The sequence below is a fragment of the Pleuronectes platessa genome, chromosome 18, assembly GCF_947347685.1.
Source record: "Pleuronectes platessa chromosome 18, fPlePla1.1, whole genome shotgun sequence".
NCBI classification, from domain to species: domain Eukaryota; kingdom Metazoa; phylum Chordata; class Actinopteri; order Pleuronectiformes; family Pleuronectidae; genus Pleuronectes; species Pleuronectes platessa.
In genome coordinates, this window is record NC_070643.1 from 12738201 (window position 1) to 12763408 (window position 25208).

At 42.3% G+C, this 25208-nt stretch overlaps 1 protein-coding gene across 1 annotated transcript; it reads left to right on the forward strand.

The window, feature by feature from the left end:
* The first annotated feature begins 754 nt into the window (after positions 1-754).
* Positions 755-24914, forward strand: c18h18orf21 (chromosome 18 C18orf21 homolog). Its single transcript, XM_053447011.1, has 5 exons — positions 755-1053; positions 5086-5114; positions 6180-6400; positions 23179-23372; positions 23731-24914. Exons 1-5 carry the CDS (start codon positions 959-961, stop codon positions 23891-23893), a joined length of 702 nt encoding a protein of 233 aa, XP_053302986.1. The 5' UTR covers positions 755-958; the 3' UTR covers positions 23894-24914.
* The last annotated feature ends 294 nt before the right edge of the window (positions 24915-25208 follow it).

A 25208-nucleotide genomic window follows, 5' to 3' on the forward strand; every position in this document is an offset into this window, starting at 1 on the left:
CCGCTTTTAGAATAACCGCACACCAGAGGGGACCGGCTCTGGCTCAGTAAATGGCTCGTCCTCACTGCTGCTGCTTCTTCTTCTAAAGATCCAATTTCACATCGGGGCTCACGCGCTCTCTGCTCAATCCCCATCCAGACCCGATGCAATCACTTCACAGGATCAAGCAGGAGTTTTACAGACTCAGACCATCGACTCCCTGTCGGATGTCGTGCGTGTCTGGGGCTCAGGAGAACTGGATTGGCAGTGCGCATGCAGGATAAAGCATGATGACAATGATGTCAATATAGGCCCCACTGGCGTCTATCACTGGTAATTCTAAATATCCAATAAGATCTAAGGAATGACGACATTCAATGATAACTATCTGGGCATTTAAATGAGCTGAATTGAACTATTGCTCTATAATTAATAACTTACATATATAGTGATAAGTGTCTGATTATTTGGGTGTTATGACTCTTTAAACTTTTGTCTCCTGTGTAGTCCCTCACACCTGATTAATAAATAAGCTTCTTAAAATTTCATTTTGAAACAGATTTATTATCCTGAATAAATACACTGCGTTCATTTGATTTATTTCCTATAAATGTAATTTTTTATATATTTTTGCCTTTAGACTGTTTTTGGCACTAACAGCTGAGATGAGGACAATAAAACAAGTGCTGCCCAACTTTTGCCCAACCAACCAATTTCGTATGTGACTCAGTTTCCCGAAATGCATTGCGGGATACGTCACAACGTCGCGACTCAACGTGGATGTCTGTGGTGTCGCAGCCCAACACACACACACACATACCACGTTGGTATGAAACTAGACTTAAATCCTCACACTTCCTGGTTCCTCCGGCTCTGATATCGTGTGCGGACGCTTCTTTAACCTTCGTCTACAACTTTCCGTGGAGGGAGACATTTTAAATGCGGAGTTTCCTACGTCATAGCAGGAAACAGATTGAAAATGAAAACTCTCATCAGCGAAAGATCCGCCAACTTCCTGCTGAACGCGTCTCTGCTGTTTAAGGAAACGTGTCCGGAGCTCTCACGGTTCTACCTGTAAGCAACCTTCTTAAATACCCTTCATGAATCTCACCAGCGCATCCGAGTCCGCACGCTCGCTCTTGTATTGTTGTAGTAGCGGCATCTGGACGCTAGGGGGAAGCGTTCGATCAGCGTTTATACGAGTGTGTTTATGAAGTTATATAACTTGTACTAATGTTTTGACTGTGTAAAAAACTGAAATGAAAGGTGCTTGATGTTAAAAAAAACACACACAAAAAAGCAGAACAAAATCAATTCAGCTCAACATTTTCGATGACCTTTCTGGTCCTTCTCTTTAAAGACAGGATGAGGATGTGATTGCACCGTATAGTAAAATTTCTAATTTACGTCATTGTTTGCGAACCACTGCTTTGGTTCGGTTGCTTGTGCCAAAAGTGTCTGTGGTGATTGTCGTATTGTTTAGAAAGTGAAAGCGGAGAGTCTTTTCAGAGAAAATCCTCCTAAGCCTTGGAGAGACAGAAAGAAAGAAAGAAAGAAAGGGAAATAATGTATGTCTGTGCACGCGGACCGTGCACATTTACATGTACAGTGGGTGCTCAAATGTTCTTTATAACTATTTGTATTGAGATTAATGCACCTCACAGGTGTAACAGTGGTTTTTGTATGTGTGCATGCCTGTGAATGTGTGCACAGACTCCCGTGGGCCATGCCTGCTTTGGGCTCCTGCCACGTCCACGTATCCTCCCGCTAGTTTTCTCTTTCACCTGAGCCAGGAAATTTGCAGGCAGACCCATGAATGGAAACAAAAACACAGGTTTTAATAGTGAAACCCCGACTCAGGATCATTTTACGGATTTGTGTGTGAGCCCGCTGCTCCTTTAATCCATCGATCTGTTCCCCAGATTCCCTGGCTACACTGAGCTGCGAGCATTTCCACCGTATTCAACTGTGACCATCTGTCCTCAGAGTAACACACACATTTAAATGTTTGGGCTGTAAGACCTGCCTGGTTTGGGGCCAAAGGGCCTGGCAGACAGAACACGATTAGCGACCACATCCAAGATTAACACTCAGTGTGACAAGCTAATGAAGCCAGAGTGATGATACTGAGGGCAAGTCGTGCTATGGAGAACATTACCTTGAAGAATTAATGTTTCAGATCAAGGTCTTGAATACACAGTCCCAGAGTTAACCGAAGAGTGAGCATCCACTCAAACAGCTGCTGGCACATGTGGTCAGTGTGTGTGGTTGTTGATGTTTCTTTTTGGTCCTGTTGATCCCCAGTTGACACTCTGTCTGCTTCTGGTGGTTTCCGGTGTCGTCTCTTCCTCCAGTTATGGCGTCGGCCCGATGCGTCACTGAGTGTTTGTGTCGTGGGTGTGTGTCATATACTCGTACGCGCTACTCCACATATTTATTGGGGGTCGTGTTACCGCTCTCCCCTTCTGTCAGATGACTGTGTGTCTGTGTGTATGTTCCCATCACTAGTGCAACTGCATTGGTTTTTATTGACAATATATTCTATTGTTTATTGTTGTTGTTATCTTATGCAGTTTAAGTGTGTGTGTGTGTGTGTGTTTTGTGTCCTTGTTTTTAGGATGACATCCCTTTTTTATTATTGTGGCTCACGTTGCCAGTAACTTCATAATCATAGTTGCGTGTCCAGTAACTGGAGCCTGACTGAGTGTGCTGATAACCACAATATGCAGGATGTCTGCTGGGCAAACAGTGACAGGAGGACTTTTAAATATCCAACAGCGCCTTTGTTCAGCTCTTTATTCAGGGACAATTAGTTTTTTACACCGTTATCACTGATAATCAATTGTTTTGCCATTATTTTGGGAATATTGCATTTTTTTCCTATATTTTGATCAAGTTCCCAGGGAATAAACCATGGATCTTGATTAAATAAATCAGGCATATTTAGGGGACAGATATAGTCTGTGAAATTTGGTGCAGCTTGATTGACTTTAAGGGAACTGTTAGTCTTTGGCTGAGGTATTTGCTGAGTGCTGAGTTCTAGTTATTGTGTATTTCAAAGTGATGCATCAAAACAATATGTTTACATTTTACCTTAAACAATTCACGCTCTATATATTTGTTTGATGTTGTGCTTTTCTTTGTTATTTATAGTTATTTAAACTTTATGGTTAAACTGAAAAATATCGAGCCTTCATTAAAATCCTTTGTCATACACGTTCGATAATGACATCTTGGTTGATTGCCCATTTTTTTTTAAATATTGGCTGATATATCGGTAAAGGGAATGTTTTACTCCCTAATCGGTCTGCCTCTGCTCCTCATCTGCCCTCATCCCGTATCTCTCCACTCGTCGCTCTCTCAGCAAGAGTCCGCCGCCCCAAGTGTGCCCCAGACCGGGAGGCACCTGCCGGCCTCGTCCTCTGTCCCACCCGATTGATAAACGGGAACCTCCCCCCCCACACACACACACACAAACTATGTGTCGTAGACTGATGCAGTGTTGAGAGTGTTCACTGATTGCCCTGATTGTCTACATGTCCATTAGTCACAGTGAAGGCTGTTTTCCCCGATGGAGGCAATGAAACATCAGTAATGTGTTTAATTTTGTTCACTTTGCCTCAGCCAGCACTTCTGTCTCTTATCACATTATCACACTGTAGTCAACACATAATATCATAATGCTCCCCCCCACGCTACCCTCCACCCTTCTGCATCTTCTGGAGCTTTTTGAATTGCACCCCCCTCCCTGTTGTCAGCAGTCCATGTGTAGAGCCCACAGAGTTCACCAACACAGCTAAGTGTGCACTTAAAAGGAGATGCATGTCAAGTATGTTAATGAGATTAGTGCGGTGGAAGAGGTCTTTGTGGTGTACGGTTTCTGAGAGCGAGCTCATCAAGGAAGCAGTGATCACACCCCTCAGGAATTCCACTTCTCCACACTCGAGCCGTCAGCCTTCTGTTTATAGTTTTGGAGGATTTCCTTTCTTTCTAGTATTGCAAAGGAATGAAAAATGTGTTTCATGTTGTCGAAATGTTTCTGTCAGTGGTGTCAAGGGATGGAAATGTGTTCAACACTTTCTACACACAATTTTTCCACTAATTAAGAATGTTGAAAATGTCTCAGATTATACAAAGAAAAATGGGGACTTGCCCAACATCCATGAGTCACTATCAGTCCTGCACAGTCACATTCCTCCACAGCGGCCTCGCACAGGCGTCTCTTCATATCCAGCATTTTCTGACAGGGCTTCTAAATAATCTGACAGTTTAATCCAGTCACTGATAATTAAATCACATACGGGTTGGCCGAGAGTGCAAGTGGAAAAGTGACAACTACCGCTTCTGCTGCTGCTTCTGCTGCTGCAGCAACAGCAGCAGCCAGTGGGTCGACACTAGATTACCTCACCCCTCCCAACTCTTTCCTCCACAAACATCCACCCCCGTTCAGACTTTGTCACACGGGCTGCCGCCGGACAACACATTTCCCCTTATCGATTTAATCCCAAAGCTAATTTTAGCAGTGGCAGAGGCAGCCCTGCAGCAGGAGGGGGCAGAGGCGGAGGATTTTCCATATATTGTTTGGACCTATTTTGTTTTTCCACCACACATAATGGGATGGGCTCTCCGTTCCAATTTCCTGTTTTAATAAATTGTTGTTTTCGTCATATTAAGGTTTTATTTCCATGGATGTGATTTAACAGTTGTTGTGACTGACAACGTTCTTTCCTTATCAGTTTACTTAAGATTTTTAGAGCAAACAACAAAAAACTTTATTAAAACAAAGATTTAATAACTTAAAATGTAAAAATTCTTCATTAAAACAACTATATATGTTATATTTTGAAGTTGACTTGTGTACTTAGATTATCCATGAGCATAATTCGTGCCTGAGTCCCGTCAGATAGATTTTCATTGGCAATGGTGGCAAAGACAAACAAACTCTGTCACCAAACTAAATCTTTTGTTATATTGTCTTGATTTATAGACTCTAGCGGCCAAAGTTACATACTGTACATTTAATTATGAAAATAAAATGTGATATCCTGTTACAAATTTCACTCTTACTCTCAACTGTCTGATCTTGTTCCCTCTCTTCTTCCCCAGGCAGGGGTATGAAAAAGCAAATACTAAGGGTAAGTTAAAGCACTTGTGCACCATTGACAGTTTTTGTAACTTTTTGTTTTCCTCACTGAGAGTCTACGAGTGTTACAGTCACATACAGCAGTAGTAAGAAGGACCTTGTCAAGGTTGAAACATACTCAGTAAACCCACAGCCAAAGATACTGAGTCAACCAGCTGTGTGTGACAGCCTGGTGGGATAAAACACACAATCATAAACACACACACACCACATGCATGCGCACACACGCCAGCTTAAACCACATCAATGGGTAGTGGTTCCATTTAGTAAGTGTCTTCTGGCTTTTCTCCAAATATCACAATATCTGATCTCTAAGAGAGGAGCATGATAATTTGATTTATGATGTTTGGATGGTGAGAGAATATCCAGAATCTAGTTTGGGACTGACAGATATATTGCAATGTGGACTCTATTTCTGTGGATGTAGAAAAAAAAAAATAGGATGTTATATTGATGTTTCACCACAGAGTGTCAATGGAGCTGCTCAAATCTCCACATTGATCTTCTAACTACAAGTTTCTAACACATATCTCTTTGTCTCTTTGCTTTTTTTTGGTGAAAATAATCCATCTGAAACTTAACACACGGAAAACCATAATACCAATACCACATGCAATATTATCTTTCAATATAACTTTCAATATTACTGCTCAATATCCTGTACATTATCCATCCTTCAGTATCATGTGCTATTTACACTCATAATTATTTGAAAAGTTGCTTTAATTATTTCATGTGCTGTACTTTTTAATAACATTTGCAATATTTCTTCTCATTTGTCATTTCTACAACTTTTTCTATTTTAGTTCATTCTTTTACATTTATGCATCTTTTCTCACTAGTGTTGTTATATATTTAGGCTCTCGTCTTCCATTGACTCCTCTTACACTTACTATTAATATACTTAATTGTTTTATTAGTTTGGAGCAATATCTGGCTCCGAATTTCCTTTGAAAAAAATGTTCTGTTTTATCTCTTCTTAAAAAAGTAGACCTGACTGTTTCAAGACTAGTTTGTCTGTTGGTTTTGTAAAAAAAAAATCTTTCCCTCCTCGTAGCATCAGTGCAGAAGAAATCCATCTGCCCGTTGCAGAGCACCACGGTGTGTTCGCACTGTTATCAGTGGCTGCAGCCCGACAATCACCGGGTCCGGCTGCGGCCGAAGCAGCGTCCTCCAGCACGGGTGTGGAGCATCCTGCGCAGACACGCCAAGGGGAAGCGTCTCAGCCTGGCACAGAAACATCTGCTGCGCCGCTTCAAAAAGTCCTCCTCAGTTCTGGTGAGAGAGCAATACAATACACCCCCACAGACCAAGTCATGCATTGTGTAATCCTGCAGCTTGTTGTCAAAACACCAGGGTTATGTGCCTGCTCCATTGTCCTCTGCTGTTGTGGTGTTGAACTAAGTGGAAGTATGGATGGTGCAGTAGTTTTTACAGCTTGACGTGAGTTGCAGTTGTGGGTAAAATGCTGACATTTGTTAATTAGGACTTACATCTGCAGAAAAGCTGTAAAGTTAGTTAGTAATTTCCTTTTAGCAAGTTGTGTTTATTATGTCCCGAATTACTACACATTTAAATAACATATTTAGCTGATAATTGTGCAGTTTATGTGATATACCTGGAATTGAAGCCCTTGCATAAGCAAACATCTTAACTGTTGTTGACCTTCGACCTATGAAGGAGTCAAATTGTGTAACACGTTAGTATTTATTGTAAATTATGCACTTTTTTGTCTCTTAATCTTTTGCTTCCGGCCATTGTTGTGCTTAAGAAATTTGTATTTATTTCAGAGAAAGGGTCTGGTTTGATTATTTCCGTCTTAAAATCGTTTTAGTGGTTATTTTTGTCTGTCATGTTAATTGAAAGCACCAGTGGGAACGTTTTCGGCCGGCACCCACCAACCCCACTGATAAACTCATTGAGTTGAGGAAACTGACGATGGAGATTGTGGCGATGGAGCTTGTGGTGTTGTGGTAAGAGAGAACCACTGAAGTGCCCCCCTGGTGATCTGACATCAGCCTAATGAAGAGCCGCTCCAGTCAAAGTGCTGCTGGCTCATTCAAATCTGTTAGGGTTTGTTTAGTATGCAGGTAATCGCTGTGCATGCCGCTGTCTGCCCACTCTGCTATGTATCAGTGGCCTCTGAGGGAGAAGAGGCAGATGGAGATTGAGAGAGGAAGCAGGAATAGAAAAAAGGTAGTGAGAGACATTAAGCAGACAGACACTTGAAACGAAAATAAAAAATACAGATACTCTGGACAAGCCAGGGGAACAGGAGAGGTCAAGTTATGTACTGCAAGAGAAAAGTTGTCATCTTGTTTCATTTTTGTATGCAGCAGGTCTGTGTACCCACGGCTGTTCACATTCTGTGGGTTGTGGTAAAGGTCTCTTTAAAGCAACATGATCCAACTTTTTAACCTTAAAATAGCCGCCTGAAAATTGGATTGATGGTACACTGACTTTGAATCGGGAGATAAAATGGGGCCACTTTCATTCCCACTCCTCACCCCAGATGCCTGTCCGTGCTCTTACTTTGGTGAGTAGGTTTCGACCTTCAGTCAGATGACTGTAACTGACTGATAGTCGTAGCTTAAATGGCCAGAATCAGTCCCAGCAAGTTCAAGAGTAATGCTGAGCTGTAGATTGGCTGAAACGAGTGAGAAGTTACTAAAAGCAGCTTTTATCAGCAAAATTCAGTGTGGATTTTTTTTTTATATTGACACCGGAATGAACGGCAGCTCTTCTGGTTCAGGAAGCCGGGGATCATGGGTGAGCGTACACAGTCAGAGCTCCACTCAACACATTGATAGACATTGTTTTTTGTCTACATTGAAAAACAATCGCTCAGACATGGAGCACAACAATCATATCGTGTGACTGCAGAGGGCGCTGTTGCTGAAGTTGTATGGTGTTGCTTTAAATAATTTCATATGTAAACTTGTACTTTATGTGTTGTGATTCTAGCCATTTTCCAAGATTACAACAGCTCAGGGTCATTGCTTACAAACTGTGCTTGAATATGGTCCCAGGATTTATCCTCCTCAACAGAGAGAAAGATGGGGCTGTATGTCAGAATGATAGTTTGGGGTTAGCTCTACCTGCCAGTGCTCCCAAACTACACTGTGTTTACTGCCTTCATGTCTGTCTCTGTCTCCTCAGCCCCTCAACCTGTTCCCGCTGATATTTCACCAATAACTAATAACAATATTCTCAAGTTAAATTAATTGAGAGTGTAGAGTAGTGTTCAAGTCAGGGCCAGGCAGGGATGGCTCCATTCAGGCCCATTTTAAATACGCTCCAGTACCTACAGTACCTGCCAGGTGACCTCACTTCACTCATGATGTATCGTGACAAACTAAAGCTGTCTGTAGGGTTTTTGCTATTGTAAAAAAGAAATTCGGTTTATCAAGATAAAATTGTGTGGATTTCTGTACTTCATCTTGAGAGTATAGGGATGCCCTTTTATATATTAGTAAAAGTTTGATTGCTCCATGAGTGAGAAACTCACTGAAAGATGGTGACATGATGACAAATTTCAAAACATCGGAAACAATTCTGTCACTGATATAAAATTCTGAAATGTTTCACTTGGGATCTACCGACATATGAAAACTTTGTCATTGATTATCGTGAACATTGGGAATCAATTTATCCAGTATCTGTTGACAGTAACACATTTTGATTCACTGTGGGCTCTGTGTTTATTTTTATATTTTTTATTCTTCACATCCTCAAGGTCAGACATGAGTCTAATGGGCAACATCAACATTGCTACAAGGTAACAGGCCTTTAAAAAATGTGAGAACTTTCTTCATAATCTTCTTTGGGCGAACTCGTCTTCTCCTAGGGGCCGATGGCATGTCGGGACTGGAGACACACTCACTGGGAGCCTTCTTCATAATCTTCCTTCGGGGGCTAATTTCAGCATCACCTTTGGTTAGTTTTTTAGTGCAAGAGATTTTCTCTCCACGACCACCTCTTGCCCTTTCAGGTGATGCCTCAGCCTTACTTGTGTTGGGAGATGAATCGTTACCTTCTTTCACTCCTACTACACAAGTTTTCTTGACCTTTGAGTTGCATCCTGCCGATGGGCGAACTCGTCCTCTCCTAGGGGCCGATGGCATGTCGGGACTGGAGACACACTCACTGGGAGCCTTCTTCATAATCTTCTTTTGGGGGCTAATTTCAGCATCACCTTTGGCTCGTTTTTTAGTGCAAGAGATTTTCTCACTGCGACCACCTCTTGCCCTTTCAGGTGATGCCTCAGCCTTACTTGTGTTGGGAGATGAGTCGTATCTTTCTTTCACCCCGACTACACAAGTTTTATTGACCTTTGAGTTGCATCCTGCCGATGGGCGAACTCGTTCTCTCCTAGGGGCCGATGGCATGTCGGGATTGGAGACACACTCACTGGGAAAGTGCTTCATGGTCATGAATGGATGTTGCAGGGCTTCGCTGGGGTCGATTCTTTTTTTTGCATCGAGATGCAACATCTGCTTCAGGAGGCTTAAAAAGGCCTGCGTGTCCTCATTTTCAGCCGCACCTGGGCGAGTCACCACAATGTCATCAAGACTGGCAAACTGCGCGGGCTTCTGAATCGTAGAGGATGCTGGGCTCCCCTTTTTGCTCTGCGAGGACTTTGTGTTTTTCCTTCCTGGTACTGCACACTCCTTGCAGCAGCAATGCTCCTTAAGGCTCCACAGTTCTTTTTTTATATATTTTGTCTTTGTAAAATACACATGGGTGTACCTTCCAGAATTCAGCAGGTTACCATTGGGCTGACCATTTATCTGTACCAAGTTCTTCATGGCCTGATATTTGCAAGTTCCTAGTTTATACAGACATGTGCCGAGGTACAGGTAAGCCACAATGCAACCAAGACCCCACATATCCATGGCCTCATTGAGAGGAAGTCCCAGCATGACTTCAGGAGCCCTGAAACCAATTATCTGGCAATTACGTCCAGTTTCCAATTCGGAGACCCGAGTAGCCAGGCCAAAATCAATCAGCTTCACCTTTGAGGGCTGTCGCTGTTGATCCACCAACATTATGTTGTTTGGCTTGATGTCAGCATGTACCAGATTGAGGCTCTTCAGGGCAGTCAGAGACACCAACAGCTGCTTTGTGATGGCTTGAATCTCAGACAGAGGCCGCCCCTTGCCCCCGGACATTCCAATCCATTCAAACAAAGTCTTATCCAGCTTTTCAAATTCCAGAAGAATTTTGTCACAGTGTGTGTGATGCCCGTTGAACTTGACGAAGTTGTTCTTGTCTTGACCGATCTCCCGGAGTGCTTCCAGAATATCCAGTTCCTTTTGGCCATCTGCTTTCGAGACAGTCTTCAGAGCCACAATCTCCTTAGTGTCCATTTTTAAGCACTGTTGCACTACTCCAAAACTCCCAGAGCCCAGTTTGTCCAGTATGTAGAAAGCATTGGTTAATGCTGGCATACGAAGAAGTTTGACATCATCAGGTCTTTTCTTGTTGTTTAAATCCATTATTTGTTTAGCCATTTTAGAGAGTGTATTGGTGGGTTCCAACCAACATCAAATAGTATTAATGGAATATACTGCATACTAAGCTAAGAGGTTGCGACTACCTGCCTAGTCAATCAAAGGCTTTTCTAAGTTGCAAAGACTTTTCTTTGATCTAAGCGATCACATTAGGAAATCACAAAGAATAAACCCTTATAAATGTTAACTGTTGTTTTTTTAAAGATCAGTTTATCAGAGGTTCAAAACTTGTCTTTGATCTAAAGCACAGGTTCTCAACCTTTTTTTCAGTGATGTACCCCCTTTGAAAAGAAAACTCCCCCGAGTACCCCCTAACCATCGCAAAGCATCTTTGGTTGAAAAAAAGATGTAAAACCCAGTGCTGTGCCGTTAGTGTCTGATTTATTAAACTTTGTAACCAGAAACTTTCAAATTACAACTTCATCAAAGTGCATAACATTTCTCCTTTGTAGTGGTCTCTCTTGAACAATTTGGAAAAAAGATTTGTGCACATAAAAATAATTTACAACTTAAAGTGCCCTCTTTGCTTTTGCATTTACATTTCAGTGAGAACCGTGTGCTTGTGCTTCACTAAGGATCTTTGTCAGTCTTGGTGGCAGGGAAGCAACTGCTGTGATCAAGCTCTTCTCCAGGCACAGTCTGTTTCTTTGCTTTGTTTTGATAACAGTCATTGCAGAGAAGGAGGCCTCACATAAATATGTTGAAGGGTAGTAGCTGCTCCAAAGCTTTCTGTCCAAGGTCAGGGTTCTCCTGCTTCACACACACACAAAACTGTGCAAGTGTGGATGTGGCAAACTTCATCTGGAGGTCACGGTCAGATGACACTTCCAGGAGTTTTTCCTGATAAGTGACCGGTAGCTTGCTTCCGTTTGCTTCGGACAAGAGAAATGGGTTTCTCACCCAATCCAGCTGTGCAGATTTCTCCTCCATGTCAGGAAAGTAGGAATGAAAATCTTGAATCAAGTTGGTCAAATGGCCCATTATGACCGACTTGACTGGAGCTCTGTCCACATCGTTATCCAATTATCCACCTGTGGAAAGCAGGTGAAATCCCCCTGTGCAGAGGCCCTTCTCCACAGCTCTGCTTTCTTCAGGAAGCCACCCACCTTATCATACAGGTTGAAAATGCTGGAGTCCTTGCCCTGCAGAGACATATTCAGTTCGTCCAGTTTGCTGAATATATCCGCCAGATAGCACAGCTTTTCAAGCCAGTCTGTGTCCTGGAACAAGGTGGCATGGGGAGATCTGTGCTCAATCAGAAAGGTGTGTACTTCAGATCGTAATTCCAACAGCCGGTTGAGTATTCTCCGAGAGAGAGAGAGAGAGAGAGAGCCAGTGCACTTCTGTGTGCAGCAGCAGTTGTGTGTGTTCAGCTCCCATGTTTTCACAGGCGTGCATTACGTGGCCTTGACTTTATGAAGCTGATCACTTTGATGCTGTCGTTCAAAACGTCATGTAACACAGGGCTCATTTTCTTGGACGCCAATGCTTCCCTGTGTATGACACAGTGAGTCCACTTCACGTCGGGGTTTTCTTTTTTAATGCGCGCTATGAGTCCTCTCACGCAGCCCGTCATTGATGCTGCGGTGTCCGTGCAGTTGCTGCTGCAGGATTTCCAGCTCATGTCGTTTTCACAGAAGAAGGAGTTGACAACATCAAAAATGTCCTCTCCTGTTGTTCTACCCTCCAAAGTTTTGCAGAATAATATGTGCTCATAAATGTCGTCAGTATCGATGTACCTCACAAAAGCAACAAGTTGTGCATTTCCACTGACATCTGTGGATTCATCCAGCTGGAGTGAAAAAGGGTCGCTAAGTTTTCCCACAACTTGCTCGACAGTGTCTGTTCCCCTTCTATCTACTCTGCGGCACACAGAGTCATTTGACAAAGTCACAGTCTTTAATTTCTCCGCTGCGTTTGCGTCCAGCATGGTCTCAGCCAGCACGACAGCTGCTGAGAGGAGCAGGTCTCGGCTATAGAGAACGGTTTCTTTGCTTTAGCGATGAGCAAAGACACCGCATAAGAGGCCTCTAGGGCTTTGGCTGATGTCGTGGAGGCTTTCCGCATCGTCTCTTGAGATGACCTGGATTCACAAAGTCTCCTCTTAAAAAACTCAGGTGGCTTACCAACGTGACTTGCATGTTTGGTCTTGAGATGCCGTTGAAGATGTGCTGGCTTCATGCCACTGTTGGCTAATCTCTCCCCACAGAAAAAACACAAAGCCTTGGGTGGGTGGCAACTCGTGGACGTAAATCCCATTAAAACATATTCTTCTGAATATTGAAGGAATTTTGCCGGCTTTGGTTTCGCCTTCTTTGGCACTTGTCCCTCCGTTTTCAGCGGCATTGCTGCGACGCTTCAATCTCGACATTGTTTGGATTTCATCACCTGGCAGTGATTACAGGTGATGACAGGTGGCGTGTGCCAGGTTGGGTCAAACCATCGGTATGGGGGGGACTCTGGGTATTTAGGATAATGAGATTGAATAGCCGTACACGTTTGATGAACGTCCACTTATATTTGATTGAATATTTATTAAATAAAAAAATTTCAAGGATTTTTGAATGGATCCTAATTATAAATATATTTTAAAAAAAATCTCACGTACCCCCTGGAATACTTTCAAGTACCCCCAGGGCTACGCGTTTCCCCATTTGAGAACCACTGATTTAGAGCACAGCTGTCAGAAGCTGAAAGTCAATTCAGGTAGAATTGACGACGTAGTGAACCAACCAAATCTTTACTCACTCAGCCCCTGATAATCGTTTTGCATACAGATGACGAAGTGTACGTGTGTAAGACTGTAGCCACATTCCATCAATAAAAAACAGAATCTGAACCTACTTGAGCATCCACATGGATTTTCTGCAACATGATTTAATTAGGATGTCTGCCCACAGCAGATGTCTGACCTTTTTATAATGACATGCACTGAATGATGTGAGGTGTCATGGTGCAGAGACTATTGGAAGGAAACCGTCCAATCGATAGTCTTCAAAATCTCAATCAGTTACTCCACGTGTTTTAAATCCAGACTTTAATCTGGTTACAGGATTTATTTATGTCTGTTCAGAGTCTTCTACAAATGAACTGGTGGACTTTCGCCTCCTGAGACTGTTTTCTTTGGTTATTATGTTAAAGTGTGTGATGTTACAGCACTTTGTTATTAGACAGTGCTTCAGATGATGAGAAGCTACCGACACACACAGTACTAAATTGTTAACTAACAGACACGTTCAGTTGAAATGGTGCAGCCGGAGTGGTAAATCACTCGGTTGAAAATAACCAGCAGCTTCTCGGAACTCAAGAACAACTTTACACACAGAGTTAATGATGGATTTGTGAATAGCTGCAGCAAGACATGCTCCCCCCCAGAAATCTTAAACATACACTTCTCTCTCTCTCTCTCTCTCTCTCTCTCTCTCTCTCTCTCTCTCTCTCTCTTTCTCTCTCTCTCTCTCTGCTGTGAGCCTGCATCCTTGCACCTACTCATTTGTCAGCAGTGTTTTGGTCCAGATGAAGAATGTCGATGCTTGTTCATCATGTGAATTCTCAATAAACCAAGACACCCTGAGCACGTCCACCAAGGTATTTTTACCCTCTGTTTTCACAGTCACTCCTCTGTCATATACTGGGAGTTTAAGGGGCAACAAGTCAACAACACAACACACCTGTGCTCGGCAGACGGGCGATACCCCCGAACGCAGAGCGGTGGAGCGGAGAGATAAGAGGAGGGATGTCGACCGCTTCCCTTCCTTTTGCCTGCCCGGCTCCATGCTGATAAACAGAGCACGGCACTGTGCCAGTGAGAGAGGCTCAGACCAAGAGCAGGAGAAAAGAGATTAGCATCCACTCGACTCTTTAAGGAGGAAAGTGTGGGGTCGTTGTCTGGATAACAGGAGATTCAGAAGAATTTTTGTTTATCGTTGTGCTAGTTCACATTTTCTGAAGATGCTGCTGTATCAAAACATTATCTCATAGTGACCATGAAACTTCTGTTTTAAGTCATCGGTTTATCGTTGTGTACACAACACTCTGTACACCTTACTGGCAGTCACGTGAAAAACAAGGAAAGAAGCAAAGGGATTATCAGGGAAATACAGAAAATAAAAACACAGCCATATAAATATTGTCACATTCATGTCCAGTGTGTACAGCGTGAGATGGATGTCTATTTAAAATGAGATGCAGAGATCCACGTTTGCTTGTGAGTCAGCCATTTTTGTGTAGTTTATCGAGGCCAAATTCATTAAGTCATTTGAGCTTTTGTGAGGGAAACGTTTTGTTATTTAAAATATCCATACCGCAATATATCAATGTCCTCACTCACGAGATACAAATATCGTGCCAAATATTGATATTTAGTGAGTTGCAGTGAATAAATTGACAAATTCTGCACCTAACCTTCATTTTGTATTCTTCTTCAGTTGAACAGATATTTTGATGTATCATATGATTGTCTTGCAATATATTGATTATCGCAGAATCACTGTATCCTGAGATTATCTGTGCCATGTATCGCCCTTCGTATCACGAGTCACCCTGCGATTCCCAGCCTTCATACCACCATAATTCATTTCCTTTACTGATCCTTTGTAACCTAGCGTATCTACAGTAAATGTGTGCATGTAACTTGAAATATGTGCCGTCACAAGTAAAACAAATGCATTAAGAACAAACGCCAGACGGAAACACGACAGCAGATGTGTATTCAAGCTCACACCCATAGTCTACTCCAGGTTGTAAATGCCCCTCATTCCACATCATATTGCTCTCTGTTTACGATGTACGTAGGCGCTGGCCTCAGGGTGGATGCCCGTGCATGATATGTTGTCCTCAGCTCTTGGCTCTCTTATAACTTAGAGGTAAGATAAATCAGGTGTGTTTGTGCATGTGCCTTGTTATCTAGCAGTGGTTATTGAAGTTAGCTGGATTGTAGCCCACAGAAGAGAGGCAGAGACCCCTAAATGGAGCGAAGGATGGTGCACTCTCCACCTTCCTCATTCTTCCTTTCCTCCCTCCCCAAGACTAGATTTATATTTCCCAGCACACTTGTTTAGTACGAGAAGAAAGTATAGTTCTAGGGTAACATTTATTCTGGATGATTCGTGGGTGACTTTGTGTTCAATATTCAACAGTAACAGGTAAATGGAAAGTCTCTAGTTGAACTATTTCACTAGTGGACAAATGCATGTGATCGTTCACTGAATCTGCTCGTCACGTTGCCATTTTCTGGAAAAATCCACTTGTTTTTCAGAATAAAAGATGAACGAGACACGAAATAACAAAGTGACAGAACATAATTGATTGGAAAACTCACTTCCCTTTTTCCCAGAAGGACCATTTCTCTCTGATGTTAGTTCAGGTTTTCTGGGTAATTTATGTCTCCATTTCTGCTTGACCTCACTGACCACCTCTCATTCCCTACTGGTTTTTCTTTGTGTGCTCCGATCCCCGTCCTTGTTTTTTACCTCGACTCATCTACGTGACCGCTCCCCCTTGTTTTTTTCCTCCTCTATCTCCTCCTTCCATTCTTGGCCTTCTCTTCACCACATCCCTCTGTCATATTTATCTTTACTAGACTAATGCAGCTGGAGAATGTTTCTCCTGAGGAGATGACAGGAAAGAGGAGACAGCGATGTCTGGGTGGTGCTTTGCCTGTTTGCTCTCAGGGAACAGCAACATCACAGGGTTTGGAGAACTCGGGGGGGGGGGGGGGGGACATGAGGACAAGAGTGGGAAGTGTTGGTGTAGAGAAAAGGCCAGGATGGAATGTGGCGTCGCTGGGAAGTGGGAACAGTCACTCACGTCTGAGGGGATTTAGCGAAGTGTGCATTGCATTTTAAGAATGTTAACATCCCCATTAACACTTCGATATCCGCTGGGAAACTTGATGAGCTGCTGCACAGAAGAACGTCGTCGGGGAACAGTCCCATTCAGAATGAATGCGTATTTGTTTTCTGACACACTGATCCTTGGCCTCGGGTCAAAGGAAGTTTCAGCTCCCCCCTTTCATGTTTGTAGCCCAGCTCACGAGCACATAAGCACATAAACCCCCATAAAGAGAACCTGATGCCATACCATAACAGCATGTCATCTCTCAATTAGCATCTGGGCCTCGTTTCATTTAGCTTCCTCAGCTCTATTAGACGTCCCTTCTCGTGCATGCGTAACAAACCCTACTGTAGATGGAACTGTAAACTCTGAAACTAGTTTGTTCCTCGCTCACCAGCGTTTACAGTATGTTGCACCTCAACTGATGCTGTCAGCACATGTGCACATTATTGTCATTCATCACAAATCTGTTTTAAAGCCGCACATCTGCCATTACTTTCCAGAGACGAATCCTCAAATCCAAATCTGACTCTAAGCCATTGTTACGTTTAAATGTCAACCGCAAACTGCCACATGAGCTCTGTGCAGCTTCAACCAGAAGCACAACTGTCAAAGTTATTTTGCAAACCCCCTGACTGACTGTATATGTTCCGGCACGTGTGTCTTTGTTCTGCGAAGTAACAACATCAATGACTCTCTGCTTATAACAAATTACTATTTTTCAATTTTACTCAGTGGAAACATTTGCAGTTTGAAATGTCATGAATGAATAATGCTCCAGGCCTTTAAGCAGAGCTAACTTTCTAAATTTAAACCGTACTTATGACAGTTTACTTTGGATAAAGTTTCCACTGATGATATCTGGGTGATTTCAAGCAGAGTTTGTCCTTCCAGTCCATCTGAGGACAATTTCAATGTTATACCTGAAAGAATTTTATTGTTTTTTTTGTCACAGAGCTCAGATATACATCCTTTGATTACAATCAGAAGCATCACGAGTAACATTATTTTAAGATCTAATCAGGTTAACTGGGTAAAACCCGCTTGTTGAGGGCTATGGGATAAATCATCAGGTAAAATCTTGACATCCAGCATGTGCTTTTATTTGTTTTCCAGGTAAACGTGCTGGTGTGATGCAGGATAAAATGTGACCTTTATTTTTTCAAAATGGCAACGTGTAGTGGCTCTGCATTCATATCAGGTGTCTGTGTGTATTCACTGGGCCGCCTGCCTCCAGACTCGGTGACTAAGTGGCTGCCAGTGTCATCACAGTGCAAGGCCGTGGTTAGAGGAAAGTTCACCCCGCTTGCCTCGTATTGATCCGCCAACTGCTCTTCTGCTTTCAGCTCTATTGCGTTCTATTGATGTGTTCTCAAATGACTTTCACACACAGTGCGTGCAGATGCTCAGGCATTCACACGCAAACATTTTAAAAACACACCAACATTTACAAACTTTTTGTCAGGCTTATATTCATCTTCCCTCACATTTGACCGCACTCTTCTTCTCAACTACCTCCTCCCGGGTGGTATCGTACTGCCAAGGTCAAACTAATCAAACCGAGCTAACCTTTGGAAGCAGAGAGAGAGAAAAAGGAAGAGAGGTATTTGTGGCACAGGGGTTATTAATAGACGTAAGGGTCCATCTGCAGAATTGATTTATGTGGGTCCGCCTGCGTTGCTGTGTCTGCGGTTGTGTGGCCCTTCACTTTTTCACATGAAATGCACCTTTTAAATCTCAGAACCGATATTGTATTTATCAGTAGCAATGTCACATGGCTGCAGAAATGTATGTTTCTCATAAGAAATATATATATATGTGACGGGCCTGGAACAGTTTTTCAACACTTTGATGAATTAAAGATCAAACCATTATTCCTGTACATTCATGCAAAGTGCAATTGGATGCATGGCAAAGCTCTTAAATCAAAGAGTGACTGGTGAGTTGTCATGCAAGTGAATCCAGGCTTCTGTTACTGTTTGGATGGGAGTATGATGAAAGGGCAAGGCTGCTCCAGTGTGACAATATATTCATATATAGTTGATAGTTATAGTTATCGCACCTTTGTTTCCTCTTTTTGTAGCAGTCAATCCTCAGTGTCTCTGCTTCACCTACAGTGCAGAACGCTGCCTCACACTAGCGATCACCAGGCGCAGGGCACGTTTCTCTCTTATTCTTGCCTCCCTCCATTGGCAGCCTGTTATCTATTTAGGATCGGTTTTAAGATTCTTTTAAAAACGTTTACAGCTCAGCACGGCACACCTCGCCCGAGCTTCTTACTCCCTATACTGCAAGTCGTGATTATAAATCTTCCTGCTGGTAGTTCCTAAAGCCACTTTTTCCACGGGTCTAAAAAACTCACTAACATCCAACAACATCTGGCATTTGTCTGCAATGGGAATGGACTCAATCTGCACTCACTCCAGGGTCAAATGGCTCTGCAGTAGACATGGATTTCGATCGGCTGTGGCTGAAATCGGCGGTGGTGGTAATTTAGAGTTTCTCAATTTTGTCAGTGTAATGGTGTAAAAGACGTATAAATCAAGTTTGGTAACTAAGGTTGACCAGGCTCTTAACATCAGGCCCCCGAGGCCCTGGAACTCCTTTTAGACTTGTCAGCATCGGTTTTGAAATCGTTGCCTGAATCATATTTTTGTAGGAAAGCGTTGAAATATCTGACTTTAAACTGCTTTTCTGTGGAAATAGTAGTTTTTTTTACTGCAGTTTGCTATTGTAACCAAAACTCTTGTATTCTTCCTCTGATCATATCGCCAGACTTTGGAAACAGATAATCCACTTGCTGTTTTCCATATGCTTGACCGGCCCCTGTGTGGGTCTGACTGCTGCCAGGGTCAGCAGCCCAAGATAAGAAAGTGAAATCTGTCTGCGGCACCAGCTCATGTGCGTCCTTCCGAGTGCAGACACTACATGTCTGAGGATTAGTGTAAATTTTAACGAGTACATTCGATGGATAGGGATTTCATTTCAGGTTTAGCAGCCATCACACGTGTTGTTTAGGAGAGGACAGTATTGGATTGTTGACTTTTTGTTTTATACTGATGACCAAGTCCTTTAATCTGTCCACTATGCTTTTACATGTACACACACACACACACACACACACACCTTGGCTAAGAAAAGTTACTTTTGATAAAGTCTCTTGTATCGGGGCCAGCTGATGATAGTGGGGTCACTCGTGGTAACAAAAGGACCAGAGGAAAAACAGCATGAGATCATTCTGTCTGTAAACAACATCTGTCTGTCTGCCCGTCTGTCTGTGTGTGATCCACCTCACTAACAACCCAACCCTCCTGTTGTGCCATCGCAGTGTTTTTCTCCTCGACTCACAGCACTGCTACAGCTGGAATTATAGCACTGTTTATAACGTGTGAACAAATATTTACAGTGTTTTTGGCAGCACACTCCAGTTTGGATTTGATGAAATTAAGCTTTAATGATCTGCAGGAGGAAATTGGTTGGTTGTAGCAGGAAATAACAGAATGAAGTAATGAAAAGACAAAAAATATCAATAATACAAATACAGTGGTAATAAAACAAGACTGCTCATAACAACAATGTCAAATCACTTGGAGGTGGATTATCGATTTATATAATGTGGACAGGAATGTGGTGTGTAATCATGTTTACAAAGCATCACTGGATCTGCCTCATTGAATTACAGAACAAGTGTATCTACATTCTTCATGTTGTTACACGACATCAGATATGTTATAGATGTGTGGGCTTAAAATGCATTCACTTATAGAAATATGTGTTAACGTATTTTTTTTATTACCTCTGCTAACAAGCTTATGATGTCATCTACCATCATTTGAAGCAGGACTCCAGTATCAAGGTTTAAAATCTTAATAGAAGGTGAATTATTCATTTTACCTATAAATCACTCAAAATTATTTTCTGAATTTTTTTTTTATAATTTAAAGTCACTTTGGCCGTTGCAAGCAAGAAGGGTTCGATCAGTCTTTCTTCAAACATAAATTTTCTCAATATAAAAACAATCACCGTATTGAGCTTTCTCCGTGTAGTGGTAATCAGAGCAATGAGATTGCTGGAAAACTCTAGAAACATTAGAACATCAGTCTTGGGCTTCAGGATACTTAAGTATGATAGATATTTTCCTCCTTTACTCGTGAACCCACATCTTTGGCTGGAGTGACTTTCTACTCATTATAAACGACGACTACTGTTTCTCTGAAAGCCCACTTTTTTGTAATATTAGTGCATTTTGAAGCTAATAGAAAATATTCATGTTCTTGAATAATAAGTTTGAACATACTTATTGATAAAATCCGTCTTAATGTATCTGTTAAAACCTCTTTTTATTCAGCGATTATTATCATAAGGTGTGGCAGTTATTTCTGGTTGATGGAAAGGCTTTTACTATGGAATTTTTTTTAGGCTGAAGCTTCATCAGCTGAAATAGTCATGCCTATTTGGCAGCCAGAAAGAAATAATTTTAAACCACTTATATGATCATAATAACTCAGAACAGAAACAGGAAATGCACACCTTTTTCACTGAGTTAATGATTTGCTGGTGAGACTGCCGATAACTTTTCTGTGTTAATTTGGAAATGATTAGGGCTTTTTCAATTATCAATAAGTAAATCAATAACAATGTTATTAAAACGAAAATCTGAAATCTGCACAACTGCCTTTGTTATATTGATAACTTCACAATATGGGGAAATGACTAAAACAGTATTTTCCTGTAGCTTTTCCTCCAGTGTTTAGACTGTGCTGCGCTGAGCTCATTAATAATTCAGTATTGTGATCTTTTCTCGTTGACTTTGGTCCCATCGATTTGAACAAGCAAAGCGTGGGTACAAATCTTACACAAACTATATCATGATATAATACGAGGAGAAAATTAAATGTTTATCTAAAAGGATATCTAACACAACCTTCAGCTGTACCTTTCTGTGTTTGGATGTTAAGATCAAGTTCCGATTTTTGTTTGTTTTTGTTTGCAATTTCAATTTGCAAACATGGACGTGTTTGGATGAGTCCAGCATTAAAGTGTCACTGTTGAAGAGTCACGGTGGAGTGCTGGCTGGGCCACAGATGAGCTGAGTCAGTGCATTGGTCAGTCCTGCTCTGAGCCACGCCCCTATGCAAAGATGGGTGGGTCAGTTGCTGGGCTGGGTCTGTATAAAGCTGGACGTGTGGGGCTGCTGTAGTAAACACTTCAAACACGGTCACTTAGAGAGACAGAGGACCTCAGACCCTCGAGAAACCCAACTCTCCAGCAGACACCTGTCAGAACCTGAAATGGCTGCATTCGTATCGGTGAGTTTTCCGTCTCATCAGCATTCCTGGCTGTCTACAGCTCGTCTCAGACCTGTTGATCTCTGCACTGGTGGTCTGTTTAAACCACTTCTTAGCTTGTGCAACTCTGGATGGCTTGTGTCGTTGAGGGGGCTCCAGTAAATTACAGTCACGAGGAACGTTAGAGAAAGAGGATATCAACACTTATAACATGTTATACTTTGTACTGCATTTTTCTACAGTGAGGAAAGTGTAACAGGATCTTCTGGAGACAGAAACTTAGCGCCTGGGATTTGTTTCATGCACAGAGTCAGCTCATCACTGGGATGATGGGACTGTTTCCAAATAGTTACTGTCACTTGATCTAATGATGGAGTCTCACGTGCGAACACTGGTCAGCAGTTCCATAGAAGCATCTGCCAAATTCCGTTAATTGACTGTAACGATGACTATTTTATTTACCAGTTGGGGGATTTACACAGAACGCGGATATGGATTTGTGCTTTATTTAGATCACAACATGTGGTTCAAAAGTGTGGCTTGTCCCAGTCAGTGTAGTTACTTCCTATGCTATACATGTGTATTGGGACAGGACATGACAGACTCATGAAAATCTCATGAAGTTGTGCCACATAACTCTGCCCAGTGCCTTTATATAGGGACTCATTATTTCCCCTTTGCATGCGATGTGTAATATGTGTCAGGAAATAGTTTTGTGTTTTGTCATGGGGGGTGCTGTAAAGCTTCAACTGACAAAATTCAGCTGTGACTAAATGACCCTGGTTCAAAACTGGGTTCAGAGAGGTTAACTGCATAAGCTGACTGACGGCTCCCATAGCATCCATACCCTGAATAGGCGGAGCTGCATGGCAACAGCTCTTCTCTGCCCTCTCATTGGCTAAAGTTAAAGTTTCCCCCCCTCCCGCTTTAACTAATCCAGTTATTTTCATATGTATGCAAACATTCAAACGTAAAATAATCTCAGGGATGTTTGGCAGGGCCAATGGGAAGAATCTCAGCTGTTGAGTGACCCTTGTCCCGCCATGGATATTTTTTTGGACTCTTTTGTGAACTCTTCCTCCTCAGCTGTGAGATGTGTTTGTGTTTGTGTGTGTGTGTGTGTGTGTGTGTGAGGTCCCATTGGGCATAGGAGCAGCAGGAAGTGTTTGTGCTTCTCAGGGAAAGTCCAGCAGCTGTAGTGATACTGGGTTTGAGGAAAAATAATGGTTGGAATGACGAAAGATTCACCTCCTCTCCTAGACTTTCATGCGAGTAGTTTCAAGGACCTTTTATAAAAGCACAATATGTGTTATTTTTAAGTATCTCAGTCGGGATACCTTGTTTGCGTTCACCTCAAAATCGAATTATGTATCAGAGGAATTTAAATAACCGATATTCTCCTTTCCACTCCTTATTCCAGATGGCCACCTGCAACACCTGTAATCAGACATCCAGACACAGAGGAATGAACCGGGACTTCATAGCCACCATCGCTAGGACCCACAGCACCCCGGGGAGCGCCAGCAAACCCCGGACTCCACAGTCCACCAGCAGGTCCAACATGAGTACCCCGAAAACTACTAGCAAAGACAAGACACCTGCTCACACACCCAGGTGAGCTATTTCAGATCGCTGGTATTAATATCTCATGAAGTAGAATTTGAGATATATCCATCCTTAACTTTACTTGGTCGGTGTCGCAGACGTCCATTAGGATGATGTGTCAGCGTTTGAATGATTAGGTTTCTATTTGTTCAACATTAAGAGAGCGGCAGCGAGCCGTACAGGTGCTACGTGCTGGTATTCACGCTCGCCAGATCATGTACTTGTTGACAGGACACTTTTAGTATTTCCTGCCAACCAACAAAATCTCAAGTTACGGTATGTTAATCATTCCTTCCTCTCCCTCACCTCTTCTTCTTCCCTTCCACCCTCTCTCTCTCTCTCTTTCTCTCTCTCTCTCCCTCCCCAGGTCATCCACCTCCTCCAACACTTCAGGGTCGGGCTCATCTGCTTCCAAGACTCCCTCCAAATCCAAAAACTGGGTCGTCCAGCGTCTCAGCAAGATTCTCCTGCGTGAGGACACCAAGAGCAGCAAGAAGGGCGGCTTGAAAGATTTTCTGTCCTCACTTTGAGTATCTCTTATCTACTGACAAAAACAAACAAGTGCTTTGACCTGTTTTGTAACTGAGGGAGAACTAAAGAGAGTAACTTTGGTTTCCGAGGCCGTGTGGGAAAAGTCCCAGTTTGCCCACCGCCTCACAACTATTAATGGGCTGTGTGGAATGGCGCTTGCGGAATCACGTGAATGCAGAAAGTGGCAGCACGGGGGGGAGGGGGGCTGGTTATTTCAACTGTAAATCAGCGCTATCTTATCCTCCTATCAGAGGAGCGTGCTTCTTTTGTCTAATTTAGCACACGCCTCTTATGATCCCCTGGGAATATTTCTTTAAGCGGCCGGTCTGAGGAATTCTTTCAGGAATTTATCAAAAGGCTGACACATCACAGGAAACATTTCTTTGCTCTGTGGTGGCCGGTGGCATGTTGAGCAGGTTTACATGCCAATATCCTGCTCCATTTTGGATTTTCTTTTCTAAAGTCACAATTATACCTTTATGTAACCAAATAAGTATTTGGTGTTCATACTACTTGATGTGAAAACTTTTCTATTTGAATGTATTTACTTGCTTTATTTTTACTCTTAAGTAAGACGCTGGGTCTGTATTTTGATGCCGCTGGCTTAAAATGACTGATTTCACCGATATTCTGTAATTATGTTGTTAATGCTGTTGCATTTTTTTTAAATAAAAGATATTTAGATTGTGAAAAATTCCCAGTGAAGATATTTGTAATTATTATTAAAATGGGACTCACCAGTTGTTGTTTACATTATTTAGGCCTATCTGCCTGAGCCTGTACACACAAGACTTATTGACATTTCGTCATTCACTTTTCTTTATATATTTTCTTTGAGTATGTATTTGTCTTTTGTTAAGAGCAAAAAAATGTAATATCTACTGCATTTTGTACTGCCTGATTTCCTACCTGTTGTCAGTGGCTGTTCAGTGTACAGTGTGTTTAGGTCCTGAAATACCTCACATTTGTATTCAACCTGCATCCTGATTTTCTCAAATAAAATCCTTTCAGTATGTTCAACTGTTTTCTTCTTTACTTTGTGTGCCTCTGATACAAGTGCTTTAAACTTACTGCTATGTTACTGCATAATTCATATCCATATCTATGCAGTTATGCATAGAAAATACCCATGAACATAGCTGCAGGGATAAGTAAAGGTGATATTCAGCTTACCTGCCCAGCCCACAACTGAGAAACAATAATTGACATACCAGAAGATAATACAAAGAAAGATGTTTGGCATAAGAACATATACCTGGTGGGCGACCCTAGGCCCTCATCCAAGGATCTGCTCTGTTTTCGACAAGCTACTGT